The 26229-nt window shown below is 41.8% G+C and overlaps 4 protein-coding genes and 1 long non-coding RNA gene across 9 annotated transcripts in view; 4 read left to right on the top strand and 1 right to left on the bottom strand.

The window, feature by feature from the left end:
- Nucleotides 1-7: 7 nt before the first annotated feature.
- LOC138405968 (uncharacterized) lies at nt 8-9946 on the bottom strand. Its single transcript, XR_011239639.1, has 2 exons — nt 7876-9946; nt 8-6102 (listed from the first exon to the last, which is right to left on the bottom strand). It is a non-coding gene; the product is annotated as an uncharacterized lncRNA (long non-coding RNA).
- On the top strand, nt 5999-20608 carry LOC109631621 (homeobox protein Hox-A10). Of its 4 annotated transcripts, XM_020090481.2 has the most exons (4): nt 5999-6137; nt 17658-18662; nt 19505-19821; nt 19933-20608. In XM_020090481.2, exons 2-3 carry the CDS (start codon nt 17801-17803, stop codon nt 19777-19779), a joined length of 1137 nt encoding a protein of 378 aa, XP_019946040.1. In that variant the 5' UTR covers nt 5999-6137; nt 17658-17800; the 3' UTR covers nt 19780-19821; nt 19933-20608. The 4 variants fall into 4 exon arrangements, with proteins under 4 accessions (XP_019946040.1, XP_019946038.1, XP_069373053.1 ...); XM_020090479.2 differs by having other exon boundaries at nt 19505-20608; XM_069516952.1 differs by lacking the exon at nt 5999-6137 and adding an exon at nt 14201-14473 and having other exon boundaries at nt 19505-20608.
- hoxa11a (homeobox A11a) lies at nt 10283-13203 on the top strand. Its single transcript, XM_020090488.2, has 2 exons — nt 10283-10949; nt 11781-13203. Exons 1-2 carry the CDS (start codon nt 10283-10285, stop codon nt 12011-12013), a joined length of 900 nt encoding a protein of 299 aa, XP_019946047.1. The 3' UTR covers nt 12014-13203.
- Nucleotides 20609-20763: 155 nt separating the features above from the next.
- hoxa3a (homeobox A3a) overlaps nt 20764-26229 on the top strand; it is a 43872-nt gene continuing 38406 nt past the window's right edge. For both annotated transcript variants that reach the window (XM_069516949.1, XM_069516947.1), the window contains exon 1: nt 20764-21052. The gene's annotated coding sequence lies outside the window, so the exon portion shown is untranslated. The remainder of the gene's footprint in view (nt 21053-26229) is intronic.
- hoxa9a (homeobox A9a) lies at nt 21304-26214 on the top strand. The gene is made up of 2 exons (XM_020090489.2): nt 21304-24769; nt 25116-26214. Exons 1-2 carry the CDS (start codon nt 24220-24222, stop codon nt 25355-25357), a joined length of 792 nt encoding a protein of 263 aa, XP_019946048.1. The 5' UTR covers nt 21304-24219; the 3' UTR covers nt 25358-26214.

The following is a 26229-nucleotide window of genomic DNA, read 5'->3' as shown; positions in this document are numbered from 1 at the left end:
GTGCAGGAAGGTGTGCGACACCGAGCTACGCCTTTATCTGCAGCTTTAACGAGAAAAATGATAGAGGCGAAGGAAGAGACGGATTTGGACCTTGGGAATGTTAAATATTAATCTCTCCTAACTTTTCGTTAAACACCTACTCACGTGCTTTGCTTGTATGAAGTTAAGTCTTATCATATGGACCCGTCATTATCCAATCCATGGTGCAATTCCTATTGTTATGCTTAGATAATCGTCCGGGAAATGTGTTCATATCGATCATAACTATTTTATAATGTGTGCGTATTCTTGTGGTTGTGTATATAAAGTAAATTCCGGCATGGTACCCAGGTTATTTGTGTGTGCGTCCAATATGTCGGTGTTTAAAGTCCCTTCCAATAAAATCAGACCTGGTTGAATTATCTTTTTGAAAATGGTCCCAAAATGGTTTCATTGTAGCTTAACTTTTTAATTTTAAGCTCAACCACTCTTTCGTTTGGAAAAAATGACCTATCGTTCCTATAAAATTCTACTTTAAGGCCCAGACTGTGTGCATTTGATATTTAGGTTTAAATAGATTGAGGGTGTCGTGTTGTGGCTTTTATTGGGTTTGTAGCCCCAAAAATCTAAAAAAGCAGAAGTGTTTGGAAATTGAAATATTAGAAAATGTGTTGCAGTGCTTTGTTTGACTCTGGGAGAGGAGAGAACAAGTCTGTGGCAGCTGGTCTGTTCTGAAATATAGGCTGACATCGCCATCTAGCGACGACTTGTTGAAATACTCGGGTGGTGATACTCGGAGTGTATATAATATAAATCGTGAAATAATATAAATATGTCAAACAATGATGGTTGTAATAACTATTTCTTATGATAAAATACAATTATGTTGCATTTTATCATAATAATTACCTACATATTTTATGTGGATAGCAGCCGTAATAAACGGGTGTAAACTATATAAAATATTATTTTTAATGCTAAACATACATTATAAAAATCCATATTTTACTCCTTGATGTGACTGTACACTATAAAAATCTTTTAATATTACAATTATCCCAAAGGACGTTTAATCTCGAAGGGAATTGATACCAACTCAAGATTATTTTCTTTCTGAATTAATTGTCTCATGGTTTTCTTTTTTTCTTTAATCATCCATATGTACATTTTAAAATTGACGTACGTTTATCCCGAGGATACGTTTCAATACGACTCACCCTTTCAGTAAATTGCTTTAATATTTTCGTTTCCTTTTATGTTTAGTGAGATGATACATTTTACGCATGACGTACAGAAGAAAGGAAAATGGACCAATAGATTTGGTTATCACGAATGTCTAAATATCACGTATATATTAACGTAGATATGTAGTTGATTTTAAAAAAGCTCAGTCGGTTGAAAGTAATATTGTGCTACCACTGGTTATCAAGATTTTTTTTTTTGTTATTTATATGCCTGTTAAGGATTCTGCAGGATTATAGTTCTAGCTTTCTGTACGTTTTACGCAAAGAAATGAAAGAAAATACAATAAACAAAGCGTGAGGTGAAATTTACACCCTGCAGTTGTTGTAATGAAAGAAAAATTTGCAAAGCGGGATTTTATTCTAAACCCTCTGGTGCATTTTCTTCTGGCTTCATAGAAATGTTTTTCATGAGTCATATTTCATGGACAAAGTTTCGACAGTTATTGGTTTATAGTTTTAATTCATGCGATTTAAATCATTTGTTCTACTTTGATTGTGATTATTTGGAAATATAGTGCTTCGAAGAGAAAATCATTTGCTCCGTCCTCAGATGATGATGTATCAGTGTCAGTTTGTAATATTAGAGTGAATATTTAGAATCAAATTCATGCAGCAGTGTTGGGAGAACTTTGCATTCAATCACAGATTACATACCCTTTTAATGCGATATCTAAACTCTTCTGGTGGATTATTCCGTGCGTTGCGTATTGTAAATATTTTGGATCATACTCAGTGAATGAAATGTGTCATCCGTACAATACTAGTACCTGTGTGATGACGCGGTTCACTTTGGACTAAAAAGAATGAAGACCCGGATTTTCCATTATATCTTTATTGTCCTATGTATCATATTCAAGTGAAAATCAGAAAACGAGGCTAAAAAGAGAGACTTCCACTTCCACATTGTTTTCATTTGCAGCTAATCAACTTAAAATATCTTTTCATTTTCTGTTGATCCACAGCATCAAATGGAATTATTGCATCTCTCAAACGATTGTTTTAAACGTTCCCAGACGATTATTTTACAAGTTTATACAATATTTACAAGTTTATATAATTATGGGTATAAATAACTGGCTAAAAATATCGGATCGCTCATCACATGAATGTTGTAAAGTGGCTGCTCTATCAGACTGATCCACAGGCCGCTCGTATCTCGGCCGAGTCGATGAGACGGTTTGACCCCTCAGGAACGAACAGTCGGCAAAAGCAGCTGCTCCAAACTCTGTGACGGATTGCATTGGATCATTACTGTTTTTCTCTGTGTATTGAATAAATATCAAATAAACAGCAACAACACTAAACCCCTTCAACTAAACTGCATCAGGCCACTCTTAACTTACCGTGTGAATCATGCAGACGTAAAAAGTACCATCATTATGTCATCTGTTGGCTTTCAGAATGTAACTCATTCCTCATACCTGTTTAAATTGTGGCTGTAACTTCATCGTCACCCATTCTTTTGTAATAACTCATGTAATCCGTTAATCCCCTGTCAAAACAATTTGGCAGCATTTGATGAATGATTCAGTCAAATGTCAGACATCGAATCAAATCCAGTCAGAAATGCAGCTCCTGCAGCTGCATGACTCTCAGCTGTCAAGTTAAATGTGCCATATTTATTTGTTATCGTCTATATGTCTACTCTCAGTAGTTTTGGGCATAAACTTCACTCGTTTATCTCGCACATACAGCGTATAGCTTAAATATATATATATATATATATGTATGTATATATATATATATATAGGCTGCATTTTAGCCTATATGTTAGCATGCATATGCATATGATGTATAACCTATATGTTGTTTGTATGCGTAATGCGTGAATATCACTAAAATATGATGGAGACTCTTGTTTCAGTTTCTTCAAATCAAATATAGGTTATAATAAATCCAAAACTGATTCTTTACATGGGCGCCACATAATAAAATAGTTATGAATATAATAGCAATTACACTGACAATAATACGACAATAACTACGACAGCAATTATATTTCAATTAGCTGTAGTGAAAACTCTTGCCCTTTTTATATTTTCCTTTTCCCACAGTTTTTATTGGAATAGTATTGAAGCCTATTTTATCTTTTTCTCCAGAGCATATTGTTAGTTTTGACACGAGAGGTGCAGTAACCTCAGGATTCACTAAAGGCTGGATTGTAGAGTATTTCTAAATAGTGAGTAGTCGAATATGTTATGCTTATGACACGCATGTGACCAACTCGCTGTGGCCAGAATATCCGCGCGCACGGAACGCTACGTTGTGTCCCCACAACGTCCTCTGGCGCACAGGCACCGAGGGGCACGCACGCGTTATAGCACAAGCTCAGAGATGGGAGAAAAAGTGGAGATGTGTGACTGCTCCTAAAAGAAAAAGAGGAGCGGAAGCTTTAGAACGGAAGTTTACGCCAGTGACGTGAGGCCAGCGTCTCATTGGTTTGAGGACCAAAACAAGAGCGCAAGTCCCGCCTCCAGCCGGAGACGTAGTGACGTGATAGTCCAAAGCTCAGAGCGCAGTACTCCGCCCTCCCCTCCCCTCTATCAGGAGTCGTCTGTGATGGCACAGCCCACCGCACTGCTCAAGAATTGAGTTCTGCTGCCACACTAAGGAAGAACAGTGCATTACAGCTAATTTAGTGCTGAAAATAAGAAACATTTGTCTGTTTTAAATACAAAAAGCGGCTGTTTCTGTCCCGTGCATCATTTATATCATCACAACTTGTCGAAGAAAGTAAAGTCCAAAAAAACTCTTATCTATTTATGATGGGCGCTTTGAAACGAAATATTTTAGTGCCACTGTATTAATTAATATGTTTAAACACTGAAAATAGAAACAATCCAGTCATGGTTTCTTTTTGTCAAATTAATTTAAAGATTCGACTATTTTTTTGTCACTTCTACATCCTCAAAGACTCACTATATAAAATCCAGGCACAATCTTCATAGATCTGAATAAACAGATACATTGTCGTCTTTCGGATCAATGCAATTATCTAATAGACCCAATATCTAGCACTTATTCTCCCCTGGTTCTGTGCCTCTCTTCCCTCATTTATCAGACGTGGCTGAGAACAGAGAAGACCAGCACCCGTCTTTGCTCTTTACATTGACCTTCGCTTTCTCCGTGCGTAATTCGGCCGAGGCCTGCTTGCAACCTTCAGTCAAAATGAATCTTTGGTCAGTCTTGAGAACACGACTTGGGTTCGGAAGTTAATCTTGTAATACACCTCAAAGACCTGAGCAGACACGAGTTTATCCAGCACCGTGACAGCGGTCAAATAGAAGCACTTGACCGAGATTATGTGGAAGCCTCCTCCGAGTCTCCGCCGGCGCCTTATTCCCCCACAGACGGACTTTCCCTGTCCTGATACACTCGTACATCATCTCATTTGGTTTCCAGTATAAATGCCACATAATTTATTGTATTCAATTATGAAGGCTCTGTAGTCTATGAATGTTTTAAAAGGGTGATGCACAGCCAGTATAGTCTGTGTACTCGCCGGATGTGTGGCCTCTGTTTTCTTATACGCACGAGTTAATTCTATTTTCGGTAATACACGTTTGACGTTCATTCAAGTTGAAAATGAATAAAAACTTGAATAAAATAAAGTCTAATCAGGGCAAATTTGAACAGTTAGACAAATGTGTTGCTTTGTCCTACAAGTTACATGTTTTTCCTAACGATTTGGTTCCATAGAAGAATTAAAAAAAAGGTTCGCCTCAGGAAATGTATCCTAAAGAAGAGCTTAAAAACCTCTGCTAAAGACTTTGACTGTGCGCGTCGTGTCCAGACAATAGACTGACAAGACGGGTTGGCTTTTTTAATCCAAAATAAACTTACATTTAAATTCTGCTATGCTATTATTTTTATGTTTGGGTCCTTTCAGATCAGTTTTCGTGTGAGGATTTCTCCATCCTGTATCTTTTTATGGCTATATCCTGGATTAATAAAAATAAGAATTAGATTCATGAGAGTCGTTCATCATTGTTTGATCTAACAAAACATAAGCAAGACAAAACTGATCATAAGATCATATGGTGTCCACGATGTGTTCATGAAAGGCGAGAGCAAGAAATGTATTTCAGTGGCGATGTTTCCGTTGGATTTCGTCCTTCAATCGAAGAAACCACTTTCTCATAAGTCCGAGTATTATCAGCTGTAAATGCTGTGTAAGTGACGTAGTCTGTATGTGTTGTTAGGTTTTCACATTCAGAAAAATCACGAAAAAATCCGTGGCAGCAGATAAACGCGCATCTGTTCCATCTCAATAGTTTGCAAGCTTTGCGTGTAGTACATTTTCCAAATCTCAAGCTAACATTTAGGATTCGGCACAGATCGCATCTAAAGCCAAATACAATACGAAATGCAGAAAAACAGCCAAAGAAAACAAGCTTACTTTTCGCAATGCTCAGTCCAATGTTTTTTTTGTTAACCATATATACATGAATTTACTCTATCTATGCATATAATTCAATAAGTCGGATTGGTGTGCATTTACATTTTTCTATCGTCTGATTGTATTTTTGTTTTGGCACGTACGCAGTAGCCCGGTTTGCTTATCGAGTTCCCCTTCTCAATTTAAACTGCAACCCTTTCGCTACATTTTAATTTCGTCTTATCCCGTTGTCGTTCTCCTTTTGTTTCTTGCTTTCCTGTTTAAATCTAATTTCATTTTATGTCCTTTTTGTTCAGGCCCGCTGTTCGTGACGCACAGTTTCCCATGGACCCCTTCTTGTAAGCCTCCACCACTGGTTTTTGTCAGAGGTGGCTCCCGTTGACCATGGAGTTGGTCAGCTTCCCCCTGCAAATGGCCCCTGTGTGGTCTGCCTGGCCTGGTCTGTCGTCGCCATCTCCGTCGGCCCCACATTTCTGTCACCTGTGGATAAATCAACACGTCGCTGGCTGAATCAGGTTCAACACTTTCCACACACATATTCCTGCTCGCTTATTTTATACCCGGCTATAGTGCGAGATCAGATTGTTTCACGTCTCAGTCTGATGGTTTTACAATCCTGCCGCATCTGCAGGCTCTTATCAATGTAGCCAGCAACATAATAATGGACGAGCCAAGACCATGTACCATTCAAGTTCAAAAACACTTTTTAGAAAAATCTCACATATAAATATGTAATGAAAAACCCCCACATATATGCATATTTTAAACTAAATCTACTTTGGTTATAAATAATGTAATTAGCACAGCCTAGTGCTGCATACTTGCCCAGATTTTACGCATGTCTTTACGCATTCTCAACCCGCATTACAAAACTCCACTCTCTGTAAAGTTGTATCTTGTGACCTTTGAATGGATATACAATAATTTGCGCATATAAAGGTCACAGTTATTAGGCCTATACACGCCTCCTTCTTCTTCTTGTTGTGTCTACAGTCAGACTGCCTGTGCATCTTTTCCTTCTCTACACACTGTAAACTATAAAGACACAGTTCATGTTGAGATCAAGAAAAGATGCATGGAGGCGCAGGTGTGGTGGCTGTTTCTTTTCAACCATAACATGAAAACAAATCAGCCCGTACTGAAACTCTTTTTTTCTCATTTCCACTTTAAGACTTAAACTACAGGAGGCGTCTTTGCAGGACACTGAATGCGCCTATTTAGGCTTTACAGCCTATAGGGCCTACCTGACGTGGCGTTAAACTGTACTTTCAAACCCTCCCCAGGCTGGCTTGTTTACTTGTTGTCTAGCAAGGTTTTATGGCTGGACGATGGGGCAATCTGGCTTATTTGTCGCGTCTCTTCCTAACACAGCCGCCGCTGTCACTCTGGATTAGACGCCTCTCTCTGCTTAAACTAAAACATATATTTGGTTTGATATTATTTCAGGATTGCAGTGTTATATTTGATAAAAAAACGTTGATGTGTGTGTCTGTGTCCGTGCGTAAAGGTACGAAAATATAACAAGAACCCCTACAATGGCAAGAAACACCTATCTTTGTTTATATGTGCTGCTTTGTCCATTTCAAATTTCAAATCCCCCCCATTGACACGTGTATCTTTATCTAAGTCACTTTGTTATAATTATCTCTGATGCCCATGTGTTGATTATTTTTTCATTCAACTAATTTAAAGGTTTGCCAGTTTTCCAATGGAACGTCATGAGTGTGTATTTTGCTGTCCAGAGTTAAATCCTAACCTACGCCAGAGTAAATCAAAGACCCTGGATCTCTTTTGATACGCTATTAATGCGAAGGTGGAGTTCATTTGACTTTTCCCTCAGTCTACAGTTACAGGCTCCACATTATCGACCAATCTTGTAACCCAAAGCCGTGCGTAAAAGCAACAGCAATATAAATGGAACTCCATCCGGGGCACAGTGTGGGCCCTTTGCTCTCAGTGAATGAGTCGCTCCCTCCCCCGAACTTGAAGTCGACCGTACACAGACAAAAAGCTTTGGCTTTGAGAGCTTTATACTCAGCACCAGACTGCAGTTATGATCAAGAAAGAAAAACCGCATGCACAAGAAGGAGGGTCGGTGGATCAGCTGACTTCCTCTAATACAAAACACATTTGACCTTACGCAAACTCTAATTTTTATTTAATTTGAAATACTCACGTCTATTTTTAGGACATGTAAATACAAAAAAGAGGTAATTTAACAACATAACAGGTGGACTCATCTCTGTGTCTTACCTTAGTTGTGTACAGGCCTTATTTATCTCTCTGTTGTTGCAAATCCCCAGCTGCTGACTTTGAGTCCGTTTAGGTGGCGACTTCCTATCACGCTTGGCCAGTTTTGTGGTGTCTGTCTGGCCGGGGAGGGAAAAAAGCGCAGCAGAATACTATAGCAGCTATAAAAACGCAGGTCTGTGTGGAGCTGGCTTTGGTTTTCCTGGGCATCCTGTGCTCAATTACAGCTTAAAAGCTTCAGCACAACTCCTAGAATTTGTCTGGATTGACTGAGAGGCGGAGCGTGTGGTCTCAAAGACACTGCAGTTGCTTGTGTCGGTGCAATTTATCCAAATAAAGTGGACGGTGGAAACAGCCACGCAAACTGCTTTTCCTATTTTGATACTCACAGTGCGTTAGTTGGTACTTGCACCAGTCTTAGTGCGTGTGATATTTTAAGGTTGTGTTTCACTTGTGCCATCAGGAGCCCCTTGGGCCCCAGTGTACTCGTCGGGCCGTGGGGCAAGGCCAGCCGCGGCGGTCTTAATCCACGATCAGGTCTCCCATTCACAGCACATTAGAGTCAGGTTGCAGCCTCTCCAAAACGAGCTCCACGGTGGCCTCAGAGCAGAGAGCCAGGGAATGCTCACTGTGACACATATACAAAACTAAATAGAAGAAATATTTGCATTTCAGATGAGTCAGCGTTGTTTGGAAAGTAAACCTATGGTCCACAACCATCTGCGTTTTTCCCCGATTCATGGCCTCAAGATATTTTGCATATTCACATTAAGGATTTAGAAAAGGTTTCTAAGGAAAGTGTTGCTGCTTTAAATGGAAATACTTATTATACAACCATATATATATATAGAATAACATTTTGCCGACCACTACCCTTTTTTTAAATAACGTTTTACTCTTTGCTCTTGTTTGTGTGTTGATATTATTTACACATGTATGTATATGTGCGTCACCTTAAGAAATAGGGAAAAGGGAATTGATGGTAATTGTATATAAAAGTAGTTTAAAATTATGAAAACTGTGTCCTCACTGAACCACCTGCATTTGAATAAATATTCGCCCCGAAACGTTAAGCCATATCCGTGCGTAATGGTTGTTGCGTCTTTTTGGAGATGTTACTGCAGCCATTAAATGTTAATATCAGGTAAAAAAAAAAACAAAGCAATAAGGAGTATAATTTAAAAATAGCATAAGTTTTGTTTTTCTAAAGAGCTTATAACATTTTACTACTGAGCAGATTGTTTTAACGATTGTTGGCGTCAGTTTTTAACTCAATTCATGCGCTTTTTCCTCAATCAACCTTTGCTTCTTTTTCCTGAGACGTATCTGTTGGTTTTTCCTGTTGCTGTAACTGACGATGAAATGTTAAAATAATATAAATCTCACCAAGAGTCTTGAAATTAGGATTTTAAACATTTGTTCATCGGTGCAAATGATTAAAAACAACAGTTTACTGTTTTTATCTTTAAAGTTGCAATTCTGGTAACGATGAATTTCCTTTGTCTTTATTTGTCAAAATTGTAATTTTCATCTTTGCTACGCTGGCACTAAAGACTGAAGCCAGCTGAAACATTAGCCGCTACTTTGAACATGACCCTGATAACCAAATGCTCACTGGGCATTTGGTTATCAGGGTGTGCCATGTTGTAAAACCTCTAAATGATGAGGGCTAAGACATTTCTTAAAGGGGACTTTGGAGACAAGGTGGTTGTTGCCTTCCTCCAGTTCAGCGCTTTATTATTCGTACCAAGTTAATGTTTGTTTAGTTTGTCATTGCAGAGTAGTTGGAGTGCAATTTTTAAAACAGTTTTATCGTACTGAATAAATACTTACAAACAAGAAAAACCACAAAAGCCTAAAATGCGCACGAATATTTTTCAAGGACAAACTGAGTAGCAGCATCTGGAAAATTCTTATTGATACTTTGGCTAAAGCTTCGATTGAAATCCCGCCTCTCTATTTTTATCTGCCAACATCCACATATAGTAATGTCTTCCTGCGACTTCGTTGCGTGTGAAGGAATTCAGTTTTAAGCCGACATGGCGATGAACCACCAATGTCAAGCTTTAGGACACACAGCAGTCATGCCTCTTACTTCCTTGCGCATACGCACACACAGACAGGCAGGCGCGCGCGTGCGTACACACACACACACACACACACACACACACACACACACACACACACACACACACAGCCTGAAAATCTGTCAATTTCTGCTGCGTGGTCACGTGACCTCCTCCTCCGTGGAGTGGATGGAGATGGCTCTCCACGTCAGCCTACGTCTCCAAATTTCTGTTTAGCGAACCTGCTTCAAAGAGGCAAGAGGCACGGCGCTTCAGAGCCATGTTCAGGGCGGCTATAGAGGAATCAAACCCTAACCTAGAGTTATAGTGGAGGGTGAACTACGATGATGGATTTTGACGAACGGGTCCCCGTCGGATCGAACATGTATTTGCCCAGTTGCACTTATTATGTGTCGGCGGGGGCAGATTTCTCCGGTCTTCCCTCATTTTTGTCCCAGACCCCGTCCACCCGCCCCATGACATACTCCTACTCCTCTAACCTGCCGCAGGTCCAACCCGTCAGGGAGGTGACATTCAGGGACTATGCAGCTATTGACCCGTCCGGTAAATGGTCGCACCGGGGGAACTTGCCCCAGTGCTACCCCAGCGCAGAGGACATGGTGCACCGGGACTGTCTGTCGGCGCAAAGCGCCGTCGTAGGGGACATGTTCGGTAAAAACAGCCCCGCAGCCGCCGCAGCTGCCGCCGCGTACCACCACCACCACCACCACACAAGCGCCGGGTCCGCCGCCTCCAATTTCTACGGGAACGTGGGCAGGAATGGCGTGCTGCCACAAGCCTTCGATCAGTTTTACGAGACGGCGTACGGGAACGCGTCGGAAAGCTCCTCCACGAACGGCTACTCAGGGGACAAAACGGCGACCAAGCAGCCCAGCTCCGCGCCGGAAGACGCGCCTTCGTGTCGGGACGCCGAAGCGAAGGAGCCCCGGGAGGAGACGAGCAGCCCGGAGTTATCTTCCGGCAACAATGAGGAGAAATCCAGCAGCACCAGTACGTATTAAAGTCAGCGCCTAGGTTATGAGAGAAAGTTTGCAATGTTGCGCGCTGTTGTTAAAATTTTTATATGCTGTTTTATAAGCATATAAGGTTTATAGAGGGCCTGTAGACCCCCCACCCCCAACAAAAGTTTGTTATAAACTGCAGGATCACGTGTTTGGAATTGAAATTGGCCGTGAAAGACACCAGGCCAGTGATTTTTCTGTAGCCTAACGCTGCTGTATGTCCCCAAAAAGCACCCAGATATGAATGCGAAATCCCTATAGAAACCTGTGTTAATTCGGTGTGTTATGAACGTGCTTGTTTCACCCTTTCTTGACGCTAAATGGGCATATGCATGTCATGAGGGTGGTGGCTCTAGTTTAAGGTTTTAGCACACATGAGCTCTCGTGTTGAAGCTATCATGCAGTGTGTGCCTGTTCCCACTTGCATATTTTCTCCCCTGTGTCTTATATAAAAACCAATTTATAAATTTTCATAGAAACTGTTTATTGTAACACATTCTACTTTTTCCTGTAGCCAGTTGCATGTATTTCAAGTTGAGCTTGTTGATTTCATTGCTGGAAAAGGTCAAAGCCCAAGTGTATGGTCTAGTGAACCAGCTGTGAATGGTTTGGTAATCTTTCCAGTGCAATATAATATCAGTATATATGACACTTGAAATGTTGAAATGGGAAATATGTTATTAATGCTTTATGTAGAGGAAATCCGCCCGTGCGTAATCTGGGTAACATCCAGGACGTGTAAATCTTTTTGTAACATAGTCATGGCTTCTATTAAACGTTAATATTTTCTATAAACTCTACATTTGTGTGTGTTTTCCAGATGGACAGAGGACCCGCAAGAAAAGGTGCCCTTACTCCAAATATCAAATCAGAGAACTTGAACGAGAATTCTTTTTCAGTGTGTACATAAACAAAGAGAAGCGCCTGCAACTGTCTCGGATGCTCAACCTAACCGACCGACAAGTGAAAATTTGGTTTCAGAATCGCCGCATGAAGGAGAAGAAACTGAACAGAGATAGATTACAGTATTACACATCCAACCCTCTGCTTTAGGGGTCAAACACAGCATCCCGTCCCCCAGGCTCGAACAGTCCTCTGCTGTGGGGACTCACTGCGTTTACAGACTGCCTCTCCGGGGCTGTGACTCTCTCCCTGTGTACATTGTGTACCACAATGGCCGCTCCAGCAGCAGCAGCAGCAGCACTGCTCAATGGTTAATTTCAAGTTCGAGGACAACAGTATCCTGTGATCTGACTAACCTAAAGAGTGAGCATGAATTAAGACATTTTGTGGACTTAATAGCGACTCTGATTTTGGGGGAAATATAGAAACGGATTATTGTCCTCGCCAAGACTGTGCGTGCGAAGGCCCGATGTTATCGTTATTGTGACTCCCACACGCCTTCTTTTAATTCCCTTTCACGCGGACAAAAACTCCCAGCAGTCTAATTGACTGATCCAGTGTATTTTGTAATCAAAAGATTTATTTAACCCTTTTTTTCTTCCAGTTTTAAAAATCAGAAAACTGCTGGGGTTTTCTAGGATGATGGCGAACATGTGACTTTAATAACTGAATCTATATTGGTGTGACCAAATAATGAGTCTGAACGAATGAGAATGTAATGTGTTTCTGTTTTGTCTGCTTATTTATTTTGTAGCCACTCGTTTACTATCTCGTTTCAATGCCACGGCTTGAAGTCCATTATTACAGGCAGGCTGTGGGGATTCGTGTTGAGTCTGGGCTGACCTCAAAACAAGCTTTTGTCGTCTTTTCTTTGAACCTGTAGAGAGAAGGCTGAATATTTATATTTTTGAGAATATTTCAATACCCAAATCCATATTTGTCCCTTTTTTGATTATTTGTTTTGGAGACTATCAGGCGAGTATTGATAATGCAGGCCAAACCAGAGAGATAAGCTTGTCCACTGGATCCGTGTGGAGTTGCACTGAGGTACACGCCCAACACATTCACACAGGTATACAGCCTATGCAGCGGGCCTCTTCGGTCTGATCCTGATGCGCATAACAGAATATTTTTTTCACGACTCCTGATCCTTTGGTACTTGCAGTCTGATCAAGGTTTAAAGAAAAACAAATCTGCATTTTTAAGTGTGCTGTCAGGGCAAAGCTTGTCAGGGTCATCGCATTGAATCAACTGCTTGGTATGCCCAAAAACTATTGTGTATTATACTCTATTTCCAAATAAAAACAACAAATGAAATGATTATTAAAAAATAATTATAACTCCTGCCTGTTGTTTGCCTTTCTTTGAAAAAAAAAATATATACGTCATGGTCAAGAAAAACGCACATGGTGTTTTTTCTCATTTCGTTTTACGCACGCCAACTTCACATTTAAAACAGACTCGAATTGTCACATTAACGTGATCGAAGAAACTTAACAACCGAAAGTGCAGCATATGAGAGCTCACATGTAGTCCGTCCTTAGAGGCACATGGACGCACTACCTCATGCAAATTAAACGTGTTTATATTTACATTTTATGGTACAAGTGAATAAAATAACCAATTAATAATAAAAGCTGCCACTTCTCGTTAAGCAATGGTTTCTACACAATCCTAAATGCATAATTATGGAACTTTGGTCTTTAAAATGTAGATAAAGAGAAATCTACTAGAGATAATTTTTCCCCTGCTGTTTCCTTGTGTTGCTACATTTTCCAATTATTTTGAGCTATGTTGGGTTTTTTTGCAACTACAGGAAATCTTTGTCTTTGAGCCAATCTGGATAACTCATGCGTCCACACTTATCCATGGCCATATTATTAATTTTGGCCAAACATTCAGCCTTGCAGCGTCTACATTTTGTTTTCTATAAACGCGTTTGTCTCTATCCCCCTATCTCTTTGTAGTCTTTGTACGTGATTGTCTGTGTGTGTGCGTGCGCGCTGTCATTTCACTGATTGGCTTTGAAAACAGTGTCCCAACAGCCTTCTCCTTTGGCGAGGGTTGCCATATTTGCTGTTGTTATCACTGTGTTTATGGGAGCTAGCCGCAGCGCATTGGCGTTCATATATGACAGTCAAAAGGGCCATAAACGCGGGGAGAGAGGCTGAAGTTTATGGTTGCCTCTCTCTGCCATAGTCCGGCCTTGCCTTGCGCATCCTTTACTGCGCGCTGGAATTCCGTCCCTAATTACGGGACATCCTCCCCGTTGCCGCAGCAACGCGGCCATAAAAGCTGTCTGAGAGTCTGGAGCATTTGTACAATTGGAGTGCAGTGCAATAAACCGTCTGAGACCCAAGGTTATTAACTGTGTTACCAAGGAGGCGAGAGCAACGACAGGGAGAGGACGCGCAGGAAAAGCCTCTGCTTGTTGGCTGCATCGACTCCATTTGAGAGGCTTTTCCCCCTTGTGCAGTTTATCCACCTCGAATCAGTGTAGTGGCGACGGCTGCACTTAAGGATTAGACGCTCCTTTGCCACCGGGCGGCGCTATTGGGACCAATGTCATGGCCGCGGATCTTTTCGTCTCCACGCTCACCTCGAATGCAGGCAGGTAAAAAGCTGTTGCAAACACAGCCCGGAGCTTCTCTAGTTTGTTCTGCTGCAACTACAAACTTCTTTCTGTTGGGCTCGAACACGGGAGGCCTGTTGGTTTGAGAAAGGCGCCGGTTTGTGTTCGGTTCCCACATTTCTCTCTCGTGCTCAGTAGGCCGTGTGGTAGAGAAAGTCTTCCAGGGGGCCCTAATAAGGCAACACATCTGTGCCAAGCCTTCATGCTGCATGTGCTGCATGTGCTATTCATTTTGCTGAGCTTGGGCTTTTTAATGGGTAAAGTATAGCATGGCCGACTTGTACCTGCAGAGATCCGCAACCCCGTCCAGTCTCACCACAAATGTTTTGGATTTTGGGGGAGTCTTGCCTTAATGATTTAAAGAATGGTTTACAGTTCACATCTTAATGATACAACAGTAAGCAGTGGGCGCTGGTTGCAAAACATTTTTTCTTTAGCTGGCTCTCGTGCTATTGCAGCTCATCTTAAATCACAGCAGCTGGCTTTGTATATGCTTAAACTTTGTTTTTTTCGTCTTCCCTCTATTCTTCAAAGAATCCACTAACAACATTTGACATCCTTCCAAAACACATTATTGTCTGTACGTGCCAAGTGTATAAAGTCAGCTATTAGGGAAAGTCGATTTGATTGTGATAGGGCACCAATCGCTTCTCCCTTTTCCTTCCTGACATGGACACAGATCCGCACTATAAGCTATTCGGTGTCAGTCCAAGTGGCGAGCGACTGTTCTGAACTTTCAATGCGTGCGCGCTGAGTCTCTTTCTCCTTTGTCTCTCGTGAAAAATAAATACTTCCGCTGGATGTAATAAAACGCCGCGTTATTGTTCATAACTGCACTCGGGACGAACATGATACAACTCAAACGGCCTCTTCGGCCACGATTATATGGGCCTGATCAAAGCCAGTGGTCAGAGTAAACTGTTTTGAGGACATAATAGCCAGGCAGCTGTGAAAATGAAGATTTAATAGCTACAATTAATAACTGTAACACAGAGATATCGATAGGCCCTCCATGTCAGCGCAACACCACGAAGTGTGCAAGCCAAAAACAATTTAATACTCTGCGCACATAATTAATTGATGTATTTAGTTTCCTTAGCAGCTCATGTGTCCCATAAGGAACAGGCCGCTGTTGGGGAGATCACACAGACTTTCGAGTTATCGCTGTAAGTTTGTGTGTTTTTTAGTGGCCCAACACTATTGTGAATTATTTTATGGTTTGGGGGAATTTGATAAACAGGCGCAAACGCTCGGTGCACTGCATTTGTCTTTTAAAAACCCACGTACTGCAGTATGCAATATGCTCTTTTCTTTGTAAATTTCCCTAATATATCATTTTGCTTTTTAAACGGGTTATTGTACTACAGTCGTACACACATAAATAACCTTCAAGCAAGCAGTCATTTAAGCCATTTGAAATATGTGCGTTTTTGAGCAGCAGCGATTGACAAATGTCCACCGTCGACGTGCTACGGTCTAAGCGAGTGTACATAAATGAGCTGTCAATGGTGGAGCGTTTTAAAACCTAAATGGGCGCAATTTATGAATTTCTCCCAAATTTGCTCATTTCTGCTACAACCGGCTGCAAATACACCCGGGGGGCTCGTGGCCACCTGGGCCTGGTAATGGCAAAGCTGGCCGAGATTAACTTCAACCTGGAGAGAGCAATCGAGTGCACATGTCCAAGGACACTACGAGATGGAAGGAGAGTTTTATTGTGGCCCTTATTGCCCCAAATTGGACCGACAGGGTGACTTGTATGTGCAAGCTTTATGTCTGCTTAGCTGTGGTGCACGGTGACGGCTCAGCAACGCCGTGATCAATATTTCAGCAGTTTCCCCCTCAATGTAAATTTGCACACTGAGCGCCTTTTCTATTATCTGACGTTTTATATGGAATTCAAATTAATGCTGCACCAAAACGAAATTATATTTTTGCTCTCATTCGATTTTAACCAAGGAATATTCGAGTTTATCCTTGTTTTTTCGTTGTGCGTAATGGCTCCTGATGTGAATGGCCCGAATCAGTCACAGAAATGCACACAAAATACACACATTACTAATTTTTAAATACTTTAATACAATAGCTAATTATTAAATGTAAAATACTCATTATACTGTTGTTAGTTCTCGCAATTAAAGACAAATCTAGTGCGTAATACGGGCACTAAAAAGCTTTTCTCTGAGGAGGTAACTATTATATTGGATATTTCAGGAATGTCAGGCTGCGTTTTAAGGATACCATAATTCGTCATATACGGAATTAATTATTTTCTGTATAGTATATAGGATTTTCGGTCAATGTAAATGTAATTGCTTTTACTTGTGACGAGGAAAGTCTTTGTCTTTGTTTACGCACGGCTATATCTTTGCTGTACTCCTGATTTTTCCTTAATTCCACATTAATCTAAATTAATACTTTAATTATGTACTGTTTCAGCAAACTTGATATTATTTGTGATGACAGTGCATGTGGAAAATAGTTTTAAAAAAGTGGGAAACTGTTTCTATGATATAAGCTGCTCACTTGCTCAAGGCAGCCTTGGTCTTAACATATTTGCTTTTAGTGCGGAAGAAGTCACTGTCTTCAGGCTAAAGGATGCACCTCTTTTTTACCAAGTGATGTTGCCAAAGGCGAATTTCCCCTGCAGTTCAAAACACTTTATTGCCGCTAAGTCCGATGGCTTTGTTATTTTATGTCTTTGTTGGTGGGTTTCAGCAGCCCCTAAACTTTGAAACTTGATTTGCCACCTTAAGGCCACATCTTCCTCATATGAAGCAGTGTTTTTACTGTAACGAAAGGGAGTTGTGTGTCGCTTTATATTCACACATTGATGACAACCACCCATACATCAGCACATGGGTTTTAGGTTTTAGAAATGTGATGCTTCTTACTGTTACATCCACTATTGAGCTATGTGGTATTGATTTGCACCTATAGGGACAATCACTACTCCAGTCATCATTTGGCGTCTTGTGCAGCTGATATTTGTGTGATAGTTTCTTTAAAGAATGCTTCCATGAATGGCAGTTTTCATTAAGATGTTAAGTTTAAAACTTAGCAACGTGTCAGACCTCTCCCCTTGTATGTGCTAATGGTGGTGCATTAAAGCAAGGTGAGAGAAAACACTGATTGCTGCGCTGTCTCCTTTCTCTGCCTCAGCTCCATGATGGATATTGCTCCGGCTGCTACGTAGCCTCGGAGTGGGAGGGACTGCCCATCTTCCAGCATTTCCATTGGTTTTACGGTCCGCACGGCGGAGAGGGGGGTGCCGCTAATCATATCCAACATGTTTTGTACAAGAAATGTCAGCCAGAAAGGGCTATCTTCTCCCTTCGCCAAAATACACCACAATAATGTCATGTTCGGACAGCCCGTCAGGAAATGCGTTTTTAGTGGATTCTCTGATCAGTGGCCGCACGGAAAGCGGCGGAGGTCACTACACAGGGAGCGCGGTGTGCGTGCCTCATAGCACTGCTACAGAAGTGCCTTACGGACTACACAACTATGGATACTTCCCAGGTATGGGTAAGCGCAGCGAGTTGGGCGCCCAGAATATGGTTTCAGCCTCAGGTGCGTACATGTCCAGCATGGAGATGTGGATGGACGCGCAGAGGTCATGTCGAATGGATCAAGAGCACCCGGTAGGTCCCCAGGTCGCGCCCTGCTCGTTCCCGCAGAACATTAAGGAAGAGAGCACCTACTGTCTATATGAGCAGCCGAAGTGTCCTAAAGCCTCAACCGCCGAAGATCTGACATATTCGAGGTTAACTACAGCCGGACTCGGCTCGAGTTCTTGTACAGTTACTGATGGCGGCGGCGGGGGCTCAGTGCCTGTGCCGGGCTACTTCCGCTTGTCTCAGACGCACGCACATTCTCATAAACTTTACAACACCAACGGCCCCCAACCGAACCCTTCCCATTCCCATTTTGGCTTACACCCCACTGCTACTGCTCGTTTCCACACGCCACCAACCTCGACTTCTGCTCCAGCCACGACGCTTGAAGAACGGAGCACCGAGGAGCCCGTGTCCTCGGCGAAAGCAGACGTGCAGCCTCACGCTGCACCGGTGGCCGAGGAGACAAGAGAGTCTTCAGATGCAGAGGCGTCCTCAGCAGACGAGGCGGAGGTGAATGACAAAGAGAGACCAGCAAAGACCACTAAAGGTAACTACAGTTCTTCATAGGTGTGGTTCTGCGTTGTGGTTAGTGTGCATGCAGGTAGTGCAGGTAGACATGCTTTTTAATTGTACCTGTCAAGTTTTATTGTACTGTTTGAGCTGCAGAAGCAAGACAGCTCCTAAAAAAACGTGTTTATATATTATTCCATGTTTACTTTGTAAATACAAGTATCTATGTTATCAATGTATTAAATTCGTGTATTTGTGCACGAAAACGCGCCAACATTTAACGCGTAAAAAACATTAGCTAGAAAGCTAGATTTGGTTTAGTTATTCAGTCCTACCGTGTGATATGACATAAAAAGTTATTTAAAAAAATGTTTATAATGATCTACTACTATATTATACATTTTAAATACCCATAGCCTGTGTCTCTTGACCGCTGCGTAAAATACAGAACATAGGCGTACATGTGTTTGTGCAGGCCAACATAGTATTTTTCTGCCATGTTTCCATAAGCTTACTTCTTTATTGGAACAAAAATATTGTCGATGCTTAACTGGACAACTAATGTACAATGTTGTATGCAATGTTATATTTTGAATTTTAATTAGAAGTCTAGTGGGTCTAACAAAGAGGGTACGCATAACACACACACACACACATGCATACCCACACACACATGCACACCCACACACTGGCAGACTCAGGGGTTACTGTAATATCTTCATAATACAAAGATAGCCACACACTCCCAGATGTTCAGATGCTGCCTCTGTCTCCCCTACACACACACACACACAGACATGATCCACACACACCATCACAAACCGCAGTGACTCATGTTGCAGTGCGTAAAATCATCTATATATCTGCCATTTTCTTTAGGAGACACAAAAACTGAAAACATGGCCAACTGGCTGACGGCGAAGAGCGGCCGGAAGAAACGCTGCCCATACACCAAGCACCAGACACTGGAGCTGGAGAAAGAGTTCCTCTTCAACATGTACCTGACCCGAGAGCGCCGCCTAGAGATCAGTAAAAGCGTCCACCTGACGGACAGACAGGTTAAAATCTGGTTTCAGAACCGCAGGATGAAACTGAAGAAAATGACGCGGGAGAACCGTATCCGGGAGCTCACCTCCAACTACGGATTTTCGTGATGAACCAAGAACGTGATCACACTGAAACCGAGGCAAAAATAGGTGAATTTAAAATATGCCCACCCCCATCTCCACTTCTCCATCTCCACGCACCACTTTGTCCACATGCCTCGTTTTGACTGTGGGGTTACAACTTCCGTTTTTTTCTTCCAGACACGCGCAATGTCAGTACATCGTCCTCTGTGAGCTACTGAGAAAAGACAAATGATAAAAAAATGTAAAAGGTTCTATCTGATTGTTTTCAGATGTTGTGTTTTTTGTATTGTCGACACGTTTCTGTTACTTCTGTCGTATGTTTGGATTGTGTCGTCAGTGGAATTGAATCAATGCAGTTGAAACGCACACCCACACCCAAACACATACACACACCCAAACACACGCACACACACACACACACACACACACACACACACGCGCACTGTGCTCTGGAAGGTGGTTTGATCTGTCCACTTTCTCCCCCACCGCTGAGCAATAACACATTTTCCAAAATTTAGTTAAACAACTAGGAAATTCTTTAATTTTAATTGGAATTGCATGATATAAAGTTTTATTTTATTTTATTTTTTTAATTAATTTTGAACCACTCTGGAATATAACACCCATGTATCGCCGAGGAAAGAGTAATTCATTATGGCCATTAGATGTAGTCCACCATGATATAGATCTATTCTGTGTACGAGCTAAATGTATAAACTGAATCTTTAATCACGTTGACGTTTACACACAAAAAAACGGTGCGTAAAGTGAAGGAGAACTGTTTTTACTGTATATTTCTGTGCACATATGACATTGTGTTTTTGTGTAATGCTTAATAAATTATCAGCTCGCATTACGGAGTAACTGTTTGCATTTTTGTAACGTTGGGTTTCTATTTTCCAGGATAAGTTTATTGTCCTGGAGTAGAAAACTGCTTTGTTTTGAAATTCAAACGTCAAAAATAATACGTACTCCAACACTGGAGATGGAGTTGTTTTGTGAACCAGCTTAGAAATGTTCTCAGGGGCTAATGTAATGGCCATCGGAAATAATTAAGATATTAGGCTATAAGCCGTCTAGCTGCATGCCCAGCCGGCTATTGTAGAGTTTTATGACTGGCTGGTATATGAGGTTTCTCCCTCTCCTCTAAGAGCAGCTTCAGTCGTGGGAGAGCCTCTCAGACGGAGAGGAGGCCCGGCTCTCTGCTAGAAATTCTTACTGTACAAATGTACAATGTGGATAAAACATTGCCTTCTGCTTTACTTTGGAATAGTAGGATTAACGCTTCTGGGAGCGGGTAAGTCCATTCTTCATTGTGACAATTGTCTATTTTGCGCCTTGTTGCTGCGGCTTCACTTTAGTGTTGTGCCACACACTTGCACTTTCTCAGAACAGACGCATTTGTGGACGCTTGATGACGGAACCTACGACCATGGTGCATTACGAATTGGCTGATTGGGTTTCCACTTGAGGCCCGGATCGACTGTCGAGTGGTTTAGGTAGTTTCATGTTGTTGGGGTCCATTTCAAACTCTGCAACATGAAACTGTCTTAATTGCCCCAGTTACATGCATCGAAACCAAGGGGGGAAGCAAACCGGGGACATAAAGTGGATTGGGTTTGTTGAACAGTGTGCAGAGGTGATTTGGAAGCATGTTGCAAACCTGCCTGGCTCATAAATCGGGGAGGGGTGGCTGGCTGTTGTGTATATTCTTTAACCTGTCTCCTGTTGTGTCCTCTATAGTTCTCCATGTGTTTGGTCGTTTTAAAGCGAGCCGAGCGGCCCATGTGTGCTGAATTTCAAACCTGATCTAAGCTCGGCTGCAGTATGCATCGTGGACTTGGAATTAAAGGGTAAAGCCGTGAGTGTTTTCCGTGAGTAGTAGTGACGCAGACACGCCAGACAAGGCCTCGGTTACGACCACTGCAGTGGAGGGGAAGGGGAAGGTGAATGAGGCAACAGCGACCTCCGTGGGCAATGGGACCGGATGCTTCCGCTGCGCAATAGTGGCTCAGACAAAAGGAGGGGAAGGGCTTTATGGCGACATTTAGATCCACCAGACAGGCTGTTATCTGCGGAGGCAAAAGAAGTAAATAGCCCCTGCGGTAAACCGAGTGAAAAAACACCCTGATTTAGGTTTACAGCCTAAGAGCCATTGGCACAGTGGCGGCTTTTCCTGCTCCAAAGGTGTTTGACTATTCTAAGTTTTAGTGCACAAATAGGCGCACAGCCGCTCCTTTCCCCATCGGCCTGTTTGATGTGTGTTAGACAAATAACGTGCAGGTAGTGAGGGTTAGGAGCCTTCAACGACAGTGCACATTTTGGACACCTTGTTTTGGATTGCTTTGCTAAATGCAATAGGAAGAGCTGCAGAGAAGAGAAAATTCCAGGGTGTTGAATTGCCTGTGGCCTTGTGGGGTGTTGGCCAAGCCCTTCGTTTATTTGCTGGCAGTAAATAAAACACAGAGGTTAGCATGAGAGGAGATGTCGCTTCATATTCAATGTGGGCACATAAGTTTAGCAAATAATGCACATTTACGCACACAGCCACCTCTTTTGAAATTAGATAGTTTTTGCAGTTTTTCTGTAATAGACATTAAGTATTAACGCGAATATTCTTTCTATCATTTAAAACATAATATGCATATCTTACAATATATTTTCGGCTGAATGGATTTTGATCCATTAGCCTGTTTGTTTAAAGTGAATTTTTTTGTGTTTATATATTTTCTTTAAATATAGTAGCCCGCAGGTTACTTCCCGCTCCTTTGTGCATATATTCCATTTATTGAATATATATATTTAATCTGAAGCACCACATTGTGTATTTTATATCTTGTCCCGTGCTGTTTACCACTCCTCGCACAATTTAGCAACTTTTAACAGGAGCTAACCACAAACACCACATTACGCTTTAGCTGTGTTTAGGTGTAACGTTACACCAAAGCACCGGCTGCTGGAGCGCATACACTACATTTGTTAATGGCAGTGACGATACCGACATAGGCCAAATGCAAGTGATAACGGGGGTGCAAATAACCTGCGGCTTAAACCACGAGAAACAGGCACCAGCCGCCAATATGTCATGTCGAAAACCTGTTTTAATATTTCTGCTCGATGCTATTTAATACAGCGGTTCTTTAAAATACAGACTGACACACTGAACTTATTCAGTTTTATTTTTCTGTTGTTAAATGTAATACTCACTATCTTTTTACTTTCCATTGTTGTAGCCATTTTATATCACACTTTACTTAAAATTTATATCACGCACTTACAGGCTCAGGCTTTCCAGTATTTTTTTTTTTTTTTAAATATATGTTAACACGTGTTTCAACACTTCCACGTTGATATATGTATGTAGTTAAGTCACACTGCAAATTGTAAATAAAATACTCTTGCTTTTTTTGTGTTAAAATAATGACAAATTCCAGATTAAATTTTTTTCCAATTTCTAAAAAATATTCCATGTTTGTTTCTTTTCATCTTTAGGAACACAGTACGTCACTTTCTATATAAAATGATTCTGTGCTGTGATGTGGATATTTAGATCTTATATAGTTCGTCTTTATACAGTGATGTGCAATATCACTAAAATAAATCACCAAATGCGGTTATTGTAGAAGAGTAGGGCCACATAAGAATTTGCATGTTTGGTTTTTAACGCTTTTACGCAACACAGCCCAACTGACAGAAATGTCTTGAAAAGTGAAAATAACTAATTTTCCAAAGGATAAAATAAGAATTGTGGTGTTTTTCTTTGTAAGTTAGGTTTGACATTTGAAGCGTAAATGTACGGACGTTGGAGGATATCTGAAGCAGCTGAAACGCAGCAAAGTAAATAAAAATGTAATTTGTATGGACGTGGTTCGAGATCCAGACGCTGTTTGAGCTCCATCTTGCAGCGTTTTTAATACGGTGGCGTTTAAAATGTGTTTTTGGTGAGCAGCAGTGGTAGGGTGCTTACGTGGCCTATAAAATACCTCGTAAAATAAGCCTCCCAAAAACATGCACTGTATCATTTTGGATAGAGGAGATTTCACCAGAACCAAGTGGCTGAGAGACAGAGATTTCTTTTTTAATCATTTGGTGATTCAAAATTTCCATCCCACACATCACAGTTCTCACTCATATCTGGATATTTCTTATCTTTAAAACTAGAGGTGGTTATAGGAGAGCGGGTGAGTATTTAATGACCAAAGGGATTGATTTATCCTTTATTGTTCAGCCTTTATGATCACGTGTGTCCGCTACCCAATGGCGTTGCAGCCTGTCTCCCCATTACTAGCCCACTGTAGTTCTCTGTGGGGCCAAGTTGCTACTTGATTTCTCCACATTGTTATTTTGTGAGGCTGGGTTTACTGCGTGTGTATGTGTGTGCGGTGTGTGTGCGCGCGTTTTTTTTTTACTTTTGCATGTATCTGCTGAATGACTGCGTACATGTGAAAGTATAATTTCTGTGCAATGTCGACATCCGGAACGCTGACTAGTTACTACGTCGATTCCCTCATTCTGCCCGAGAGCGAGGAGGTCTCCGTACCGAGGTACTCCTCCGGTCCTGGGCTCCAGCATGGCAGACAGCCCGTCTCCATCGGCGACCACGGCGAGCTCGGGACTTGCACCTTCCCGTCCAAGCCTCCGGTGTTCGGGCCGTCGTGGAGCCACGTCCCGGCGCAGTTCCCGGGCACCGTCTCCTCTGTTTATCATCACCACTATGGGCACCCCCAAGGGCCGGTGGGCGCAGATTCGGACGGGCGTTATCAGTCGTGGCTGCTGGAGCCCATGTCCGGTTCCCTGCCCATGACCGGATTACCCACCCATCACTACGGAATCAAACCGGAGGGTCTGGGGACGCGGGCTGAAGGAGCGTTGCCGGGCTCCCATAGCGCGCTGCTGCTCTCCGATTACGCGAACGGCACGGTGGCGACGACATCACCGGTGGAAAAGGACGCGCTCTCCGGCCAGACTGGAGACGTGAGCGGGGAGGTCGAAGAGAAACCCAGCCTCGACCCAAGTAAGTCGCTGCACAGTCCTTTTTGCGCTTATACTATTTATACAACATAAAGAACTGAGGATGGGTGCGTGATGGGGGTGCGCGTCTGAACGTGCCATTTCCTTATGGGGCTGTTAATGGCTGAGGTCTCCCATTGCTATATTAACCTTTTGCAGCTTTTAAAGTGAACGTGGACAGAGAGAAATGAGGAGGAGCTTTAATTTGGATGTAGCTGCGTTTGTCTTGTCAGGCTATTGGGAGGTTCATTTTCTCTTGCGCCAAATTATGACTGTGATTTTATTATTATTATTATTTGGACACGCAGTACTGGGCCCTCACACCCACTGTCGCACCCCACTCTTTCCAGATAACCCAGTGTCCAACTGGCTCCACGCGAGTGCCACGAGAAAAAAGCGCTGTCCGTACACCAAGCACCAGATCCTGGAGCTGGAGAAAGAGTTCCTCTTTAACACCTACCTGACCAGGGACCGTAGGTACGAGGTGGCGAGGCAGCTAAACCTCACCGAGAGACAGGTTAAAATCTGGTTCCAGAACCGCAGGATGAAGATGAAGAAGTTTAATAAAGACGGCGCACCGAAAGATGAGTGACTGAACCGTATAGAGAGAAAAACAGTATTTAGGCTGATGAGCTTTTGTGTGTGGAAGCTCTTAACTCTGCTGGACCTTGTTTTTAAACTTCATTGTCTTATTGTTCTATATAACAGAAGCTGTTAGGCTTAAATGTCTTATTAAAAAAGCATGTTGGGCTTCATTTTGCTGCGACTACCTTTATATTGCACAATTTTAACAGTGCCCACTCGTTTATTTTTTCATTTGTTCCTTTCTTATGTTGATATTTTTTTTATTAATACCTCGTTAACGTGTATTAGATGGACTGGTCCCTGTGCTTGTTTGTGTATGGATGTTTCTAGCTGTGTGTTTGTAGCTATAGGCTATTTGTTGTCTATCTCTGAGTCACTTGAGCGTCTAGTTTGTAAAGAAACTGTGTTAATTTTATTGTTTCTCCCTTACTGCTATAGAACTATGACTGGTGACCGTGAATCTAACATTGGACCCGTAGAAAAACCAGACTCATCGCATTTTGAAGTATAGGTACATACACCTCACAAACCTCTTTGAAATGCTTATAGGTTAAAACATGACGTAGAAGCTAAATTACACGACAGTATATTGACTACCTATATGTCCTTCAACTACCTACAATAAGTTTTCCCCCTGATGGTGGATTATAATGGATTTGCTTGCATTAGATACTGAACAATGTCAGAATTTCAGGGAGTAACATTTTGAAAGAACGTACTGTTTGTTAGTGAGATAAAAATGGAATAAAAACACTGTAGGCTACTTATTGAATACCTCACGGTCTGCTGACCGTCTGACTTTTGGTTCACAAATGTAATTTGTACTTTATTTATTAAATAAAACAAATTATATCTGCGAAAGCACCTTACATCCTTATT

This window comes from Paralichthys olivaceus, chromosome 20, assembly GCF_024713975.1.
Source record: "Paralichthys olivaceus isolate ysfri-2021 chromosome 20, ASM2471397v2, whole genome shotgun sequence".
NCBI classification, from domain to species: Eukaryota; Metazoa; Chordata; class Actinopteri; order Pleuronectiformes; family Paralichthyidae; genus Paralichthys; species Paralichthys olivaceus.
Note: the sequence above shows the minus strand (reverse complement) of the source record. Positions and strands in the feature narration are given on the sequence as shown.

Coding starts and splice junctions, on each gene's coding strand:
- hoxa11a (XM_020090488.2), top strand. CDS start 10,283: ATGATGGATTTTGACGAACGGGTCCCCGTCGGATCGAACATGTATTTG. Junction 10,950..11,780: donor GGAGAAATCCAGCAGCACCA/GTACGTATTAAA, acceptor TGTGTTTTCCAG/ATGGACAGAGGACCCGCAAG.
- LOC109631621 (XM_020090481.2), top strand. CDS start 17,801: ATGTCAGCCAGAAAGGGCTATCTTCTCCCTTCGCCAAAATACACCACA. Junction 18,663..19,504: donor ACCAGCAAAGACCACTAAAG/GTAACTACAGTT, acceptor CATTTTCTTTAG/GAGACACAAAAACTGAAAAC.
- hoxa9a (XM_020090489.2), top strand. CDS start 24,220: ATGTCGACATCCGGAACGCTGACTAGTTACTACGTCGATTCCCTCATT. Junction 24,770..25,115: donor GAAACCCAGCCTCGACCCAA/GTAAGTCGCTGC, acceptor CACTCTTTCCAG/ATAACCCAGTGTCCAACTGG.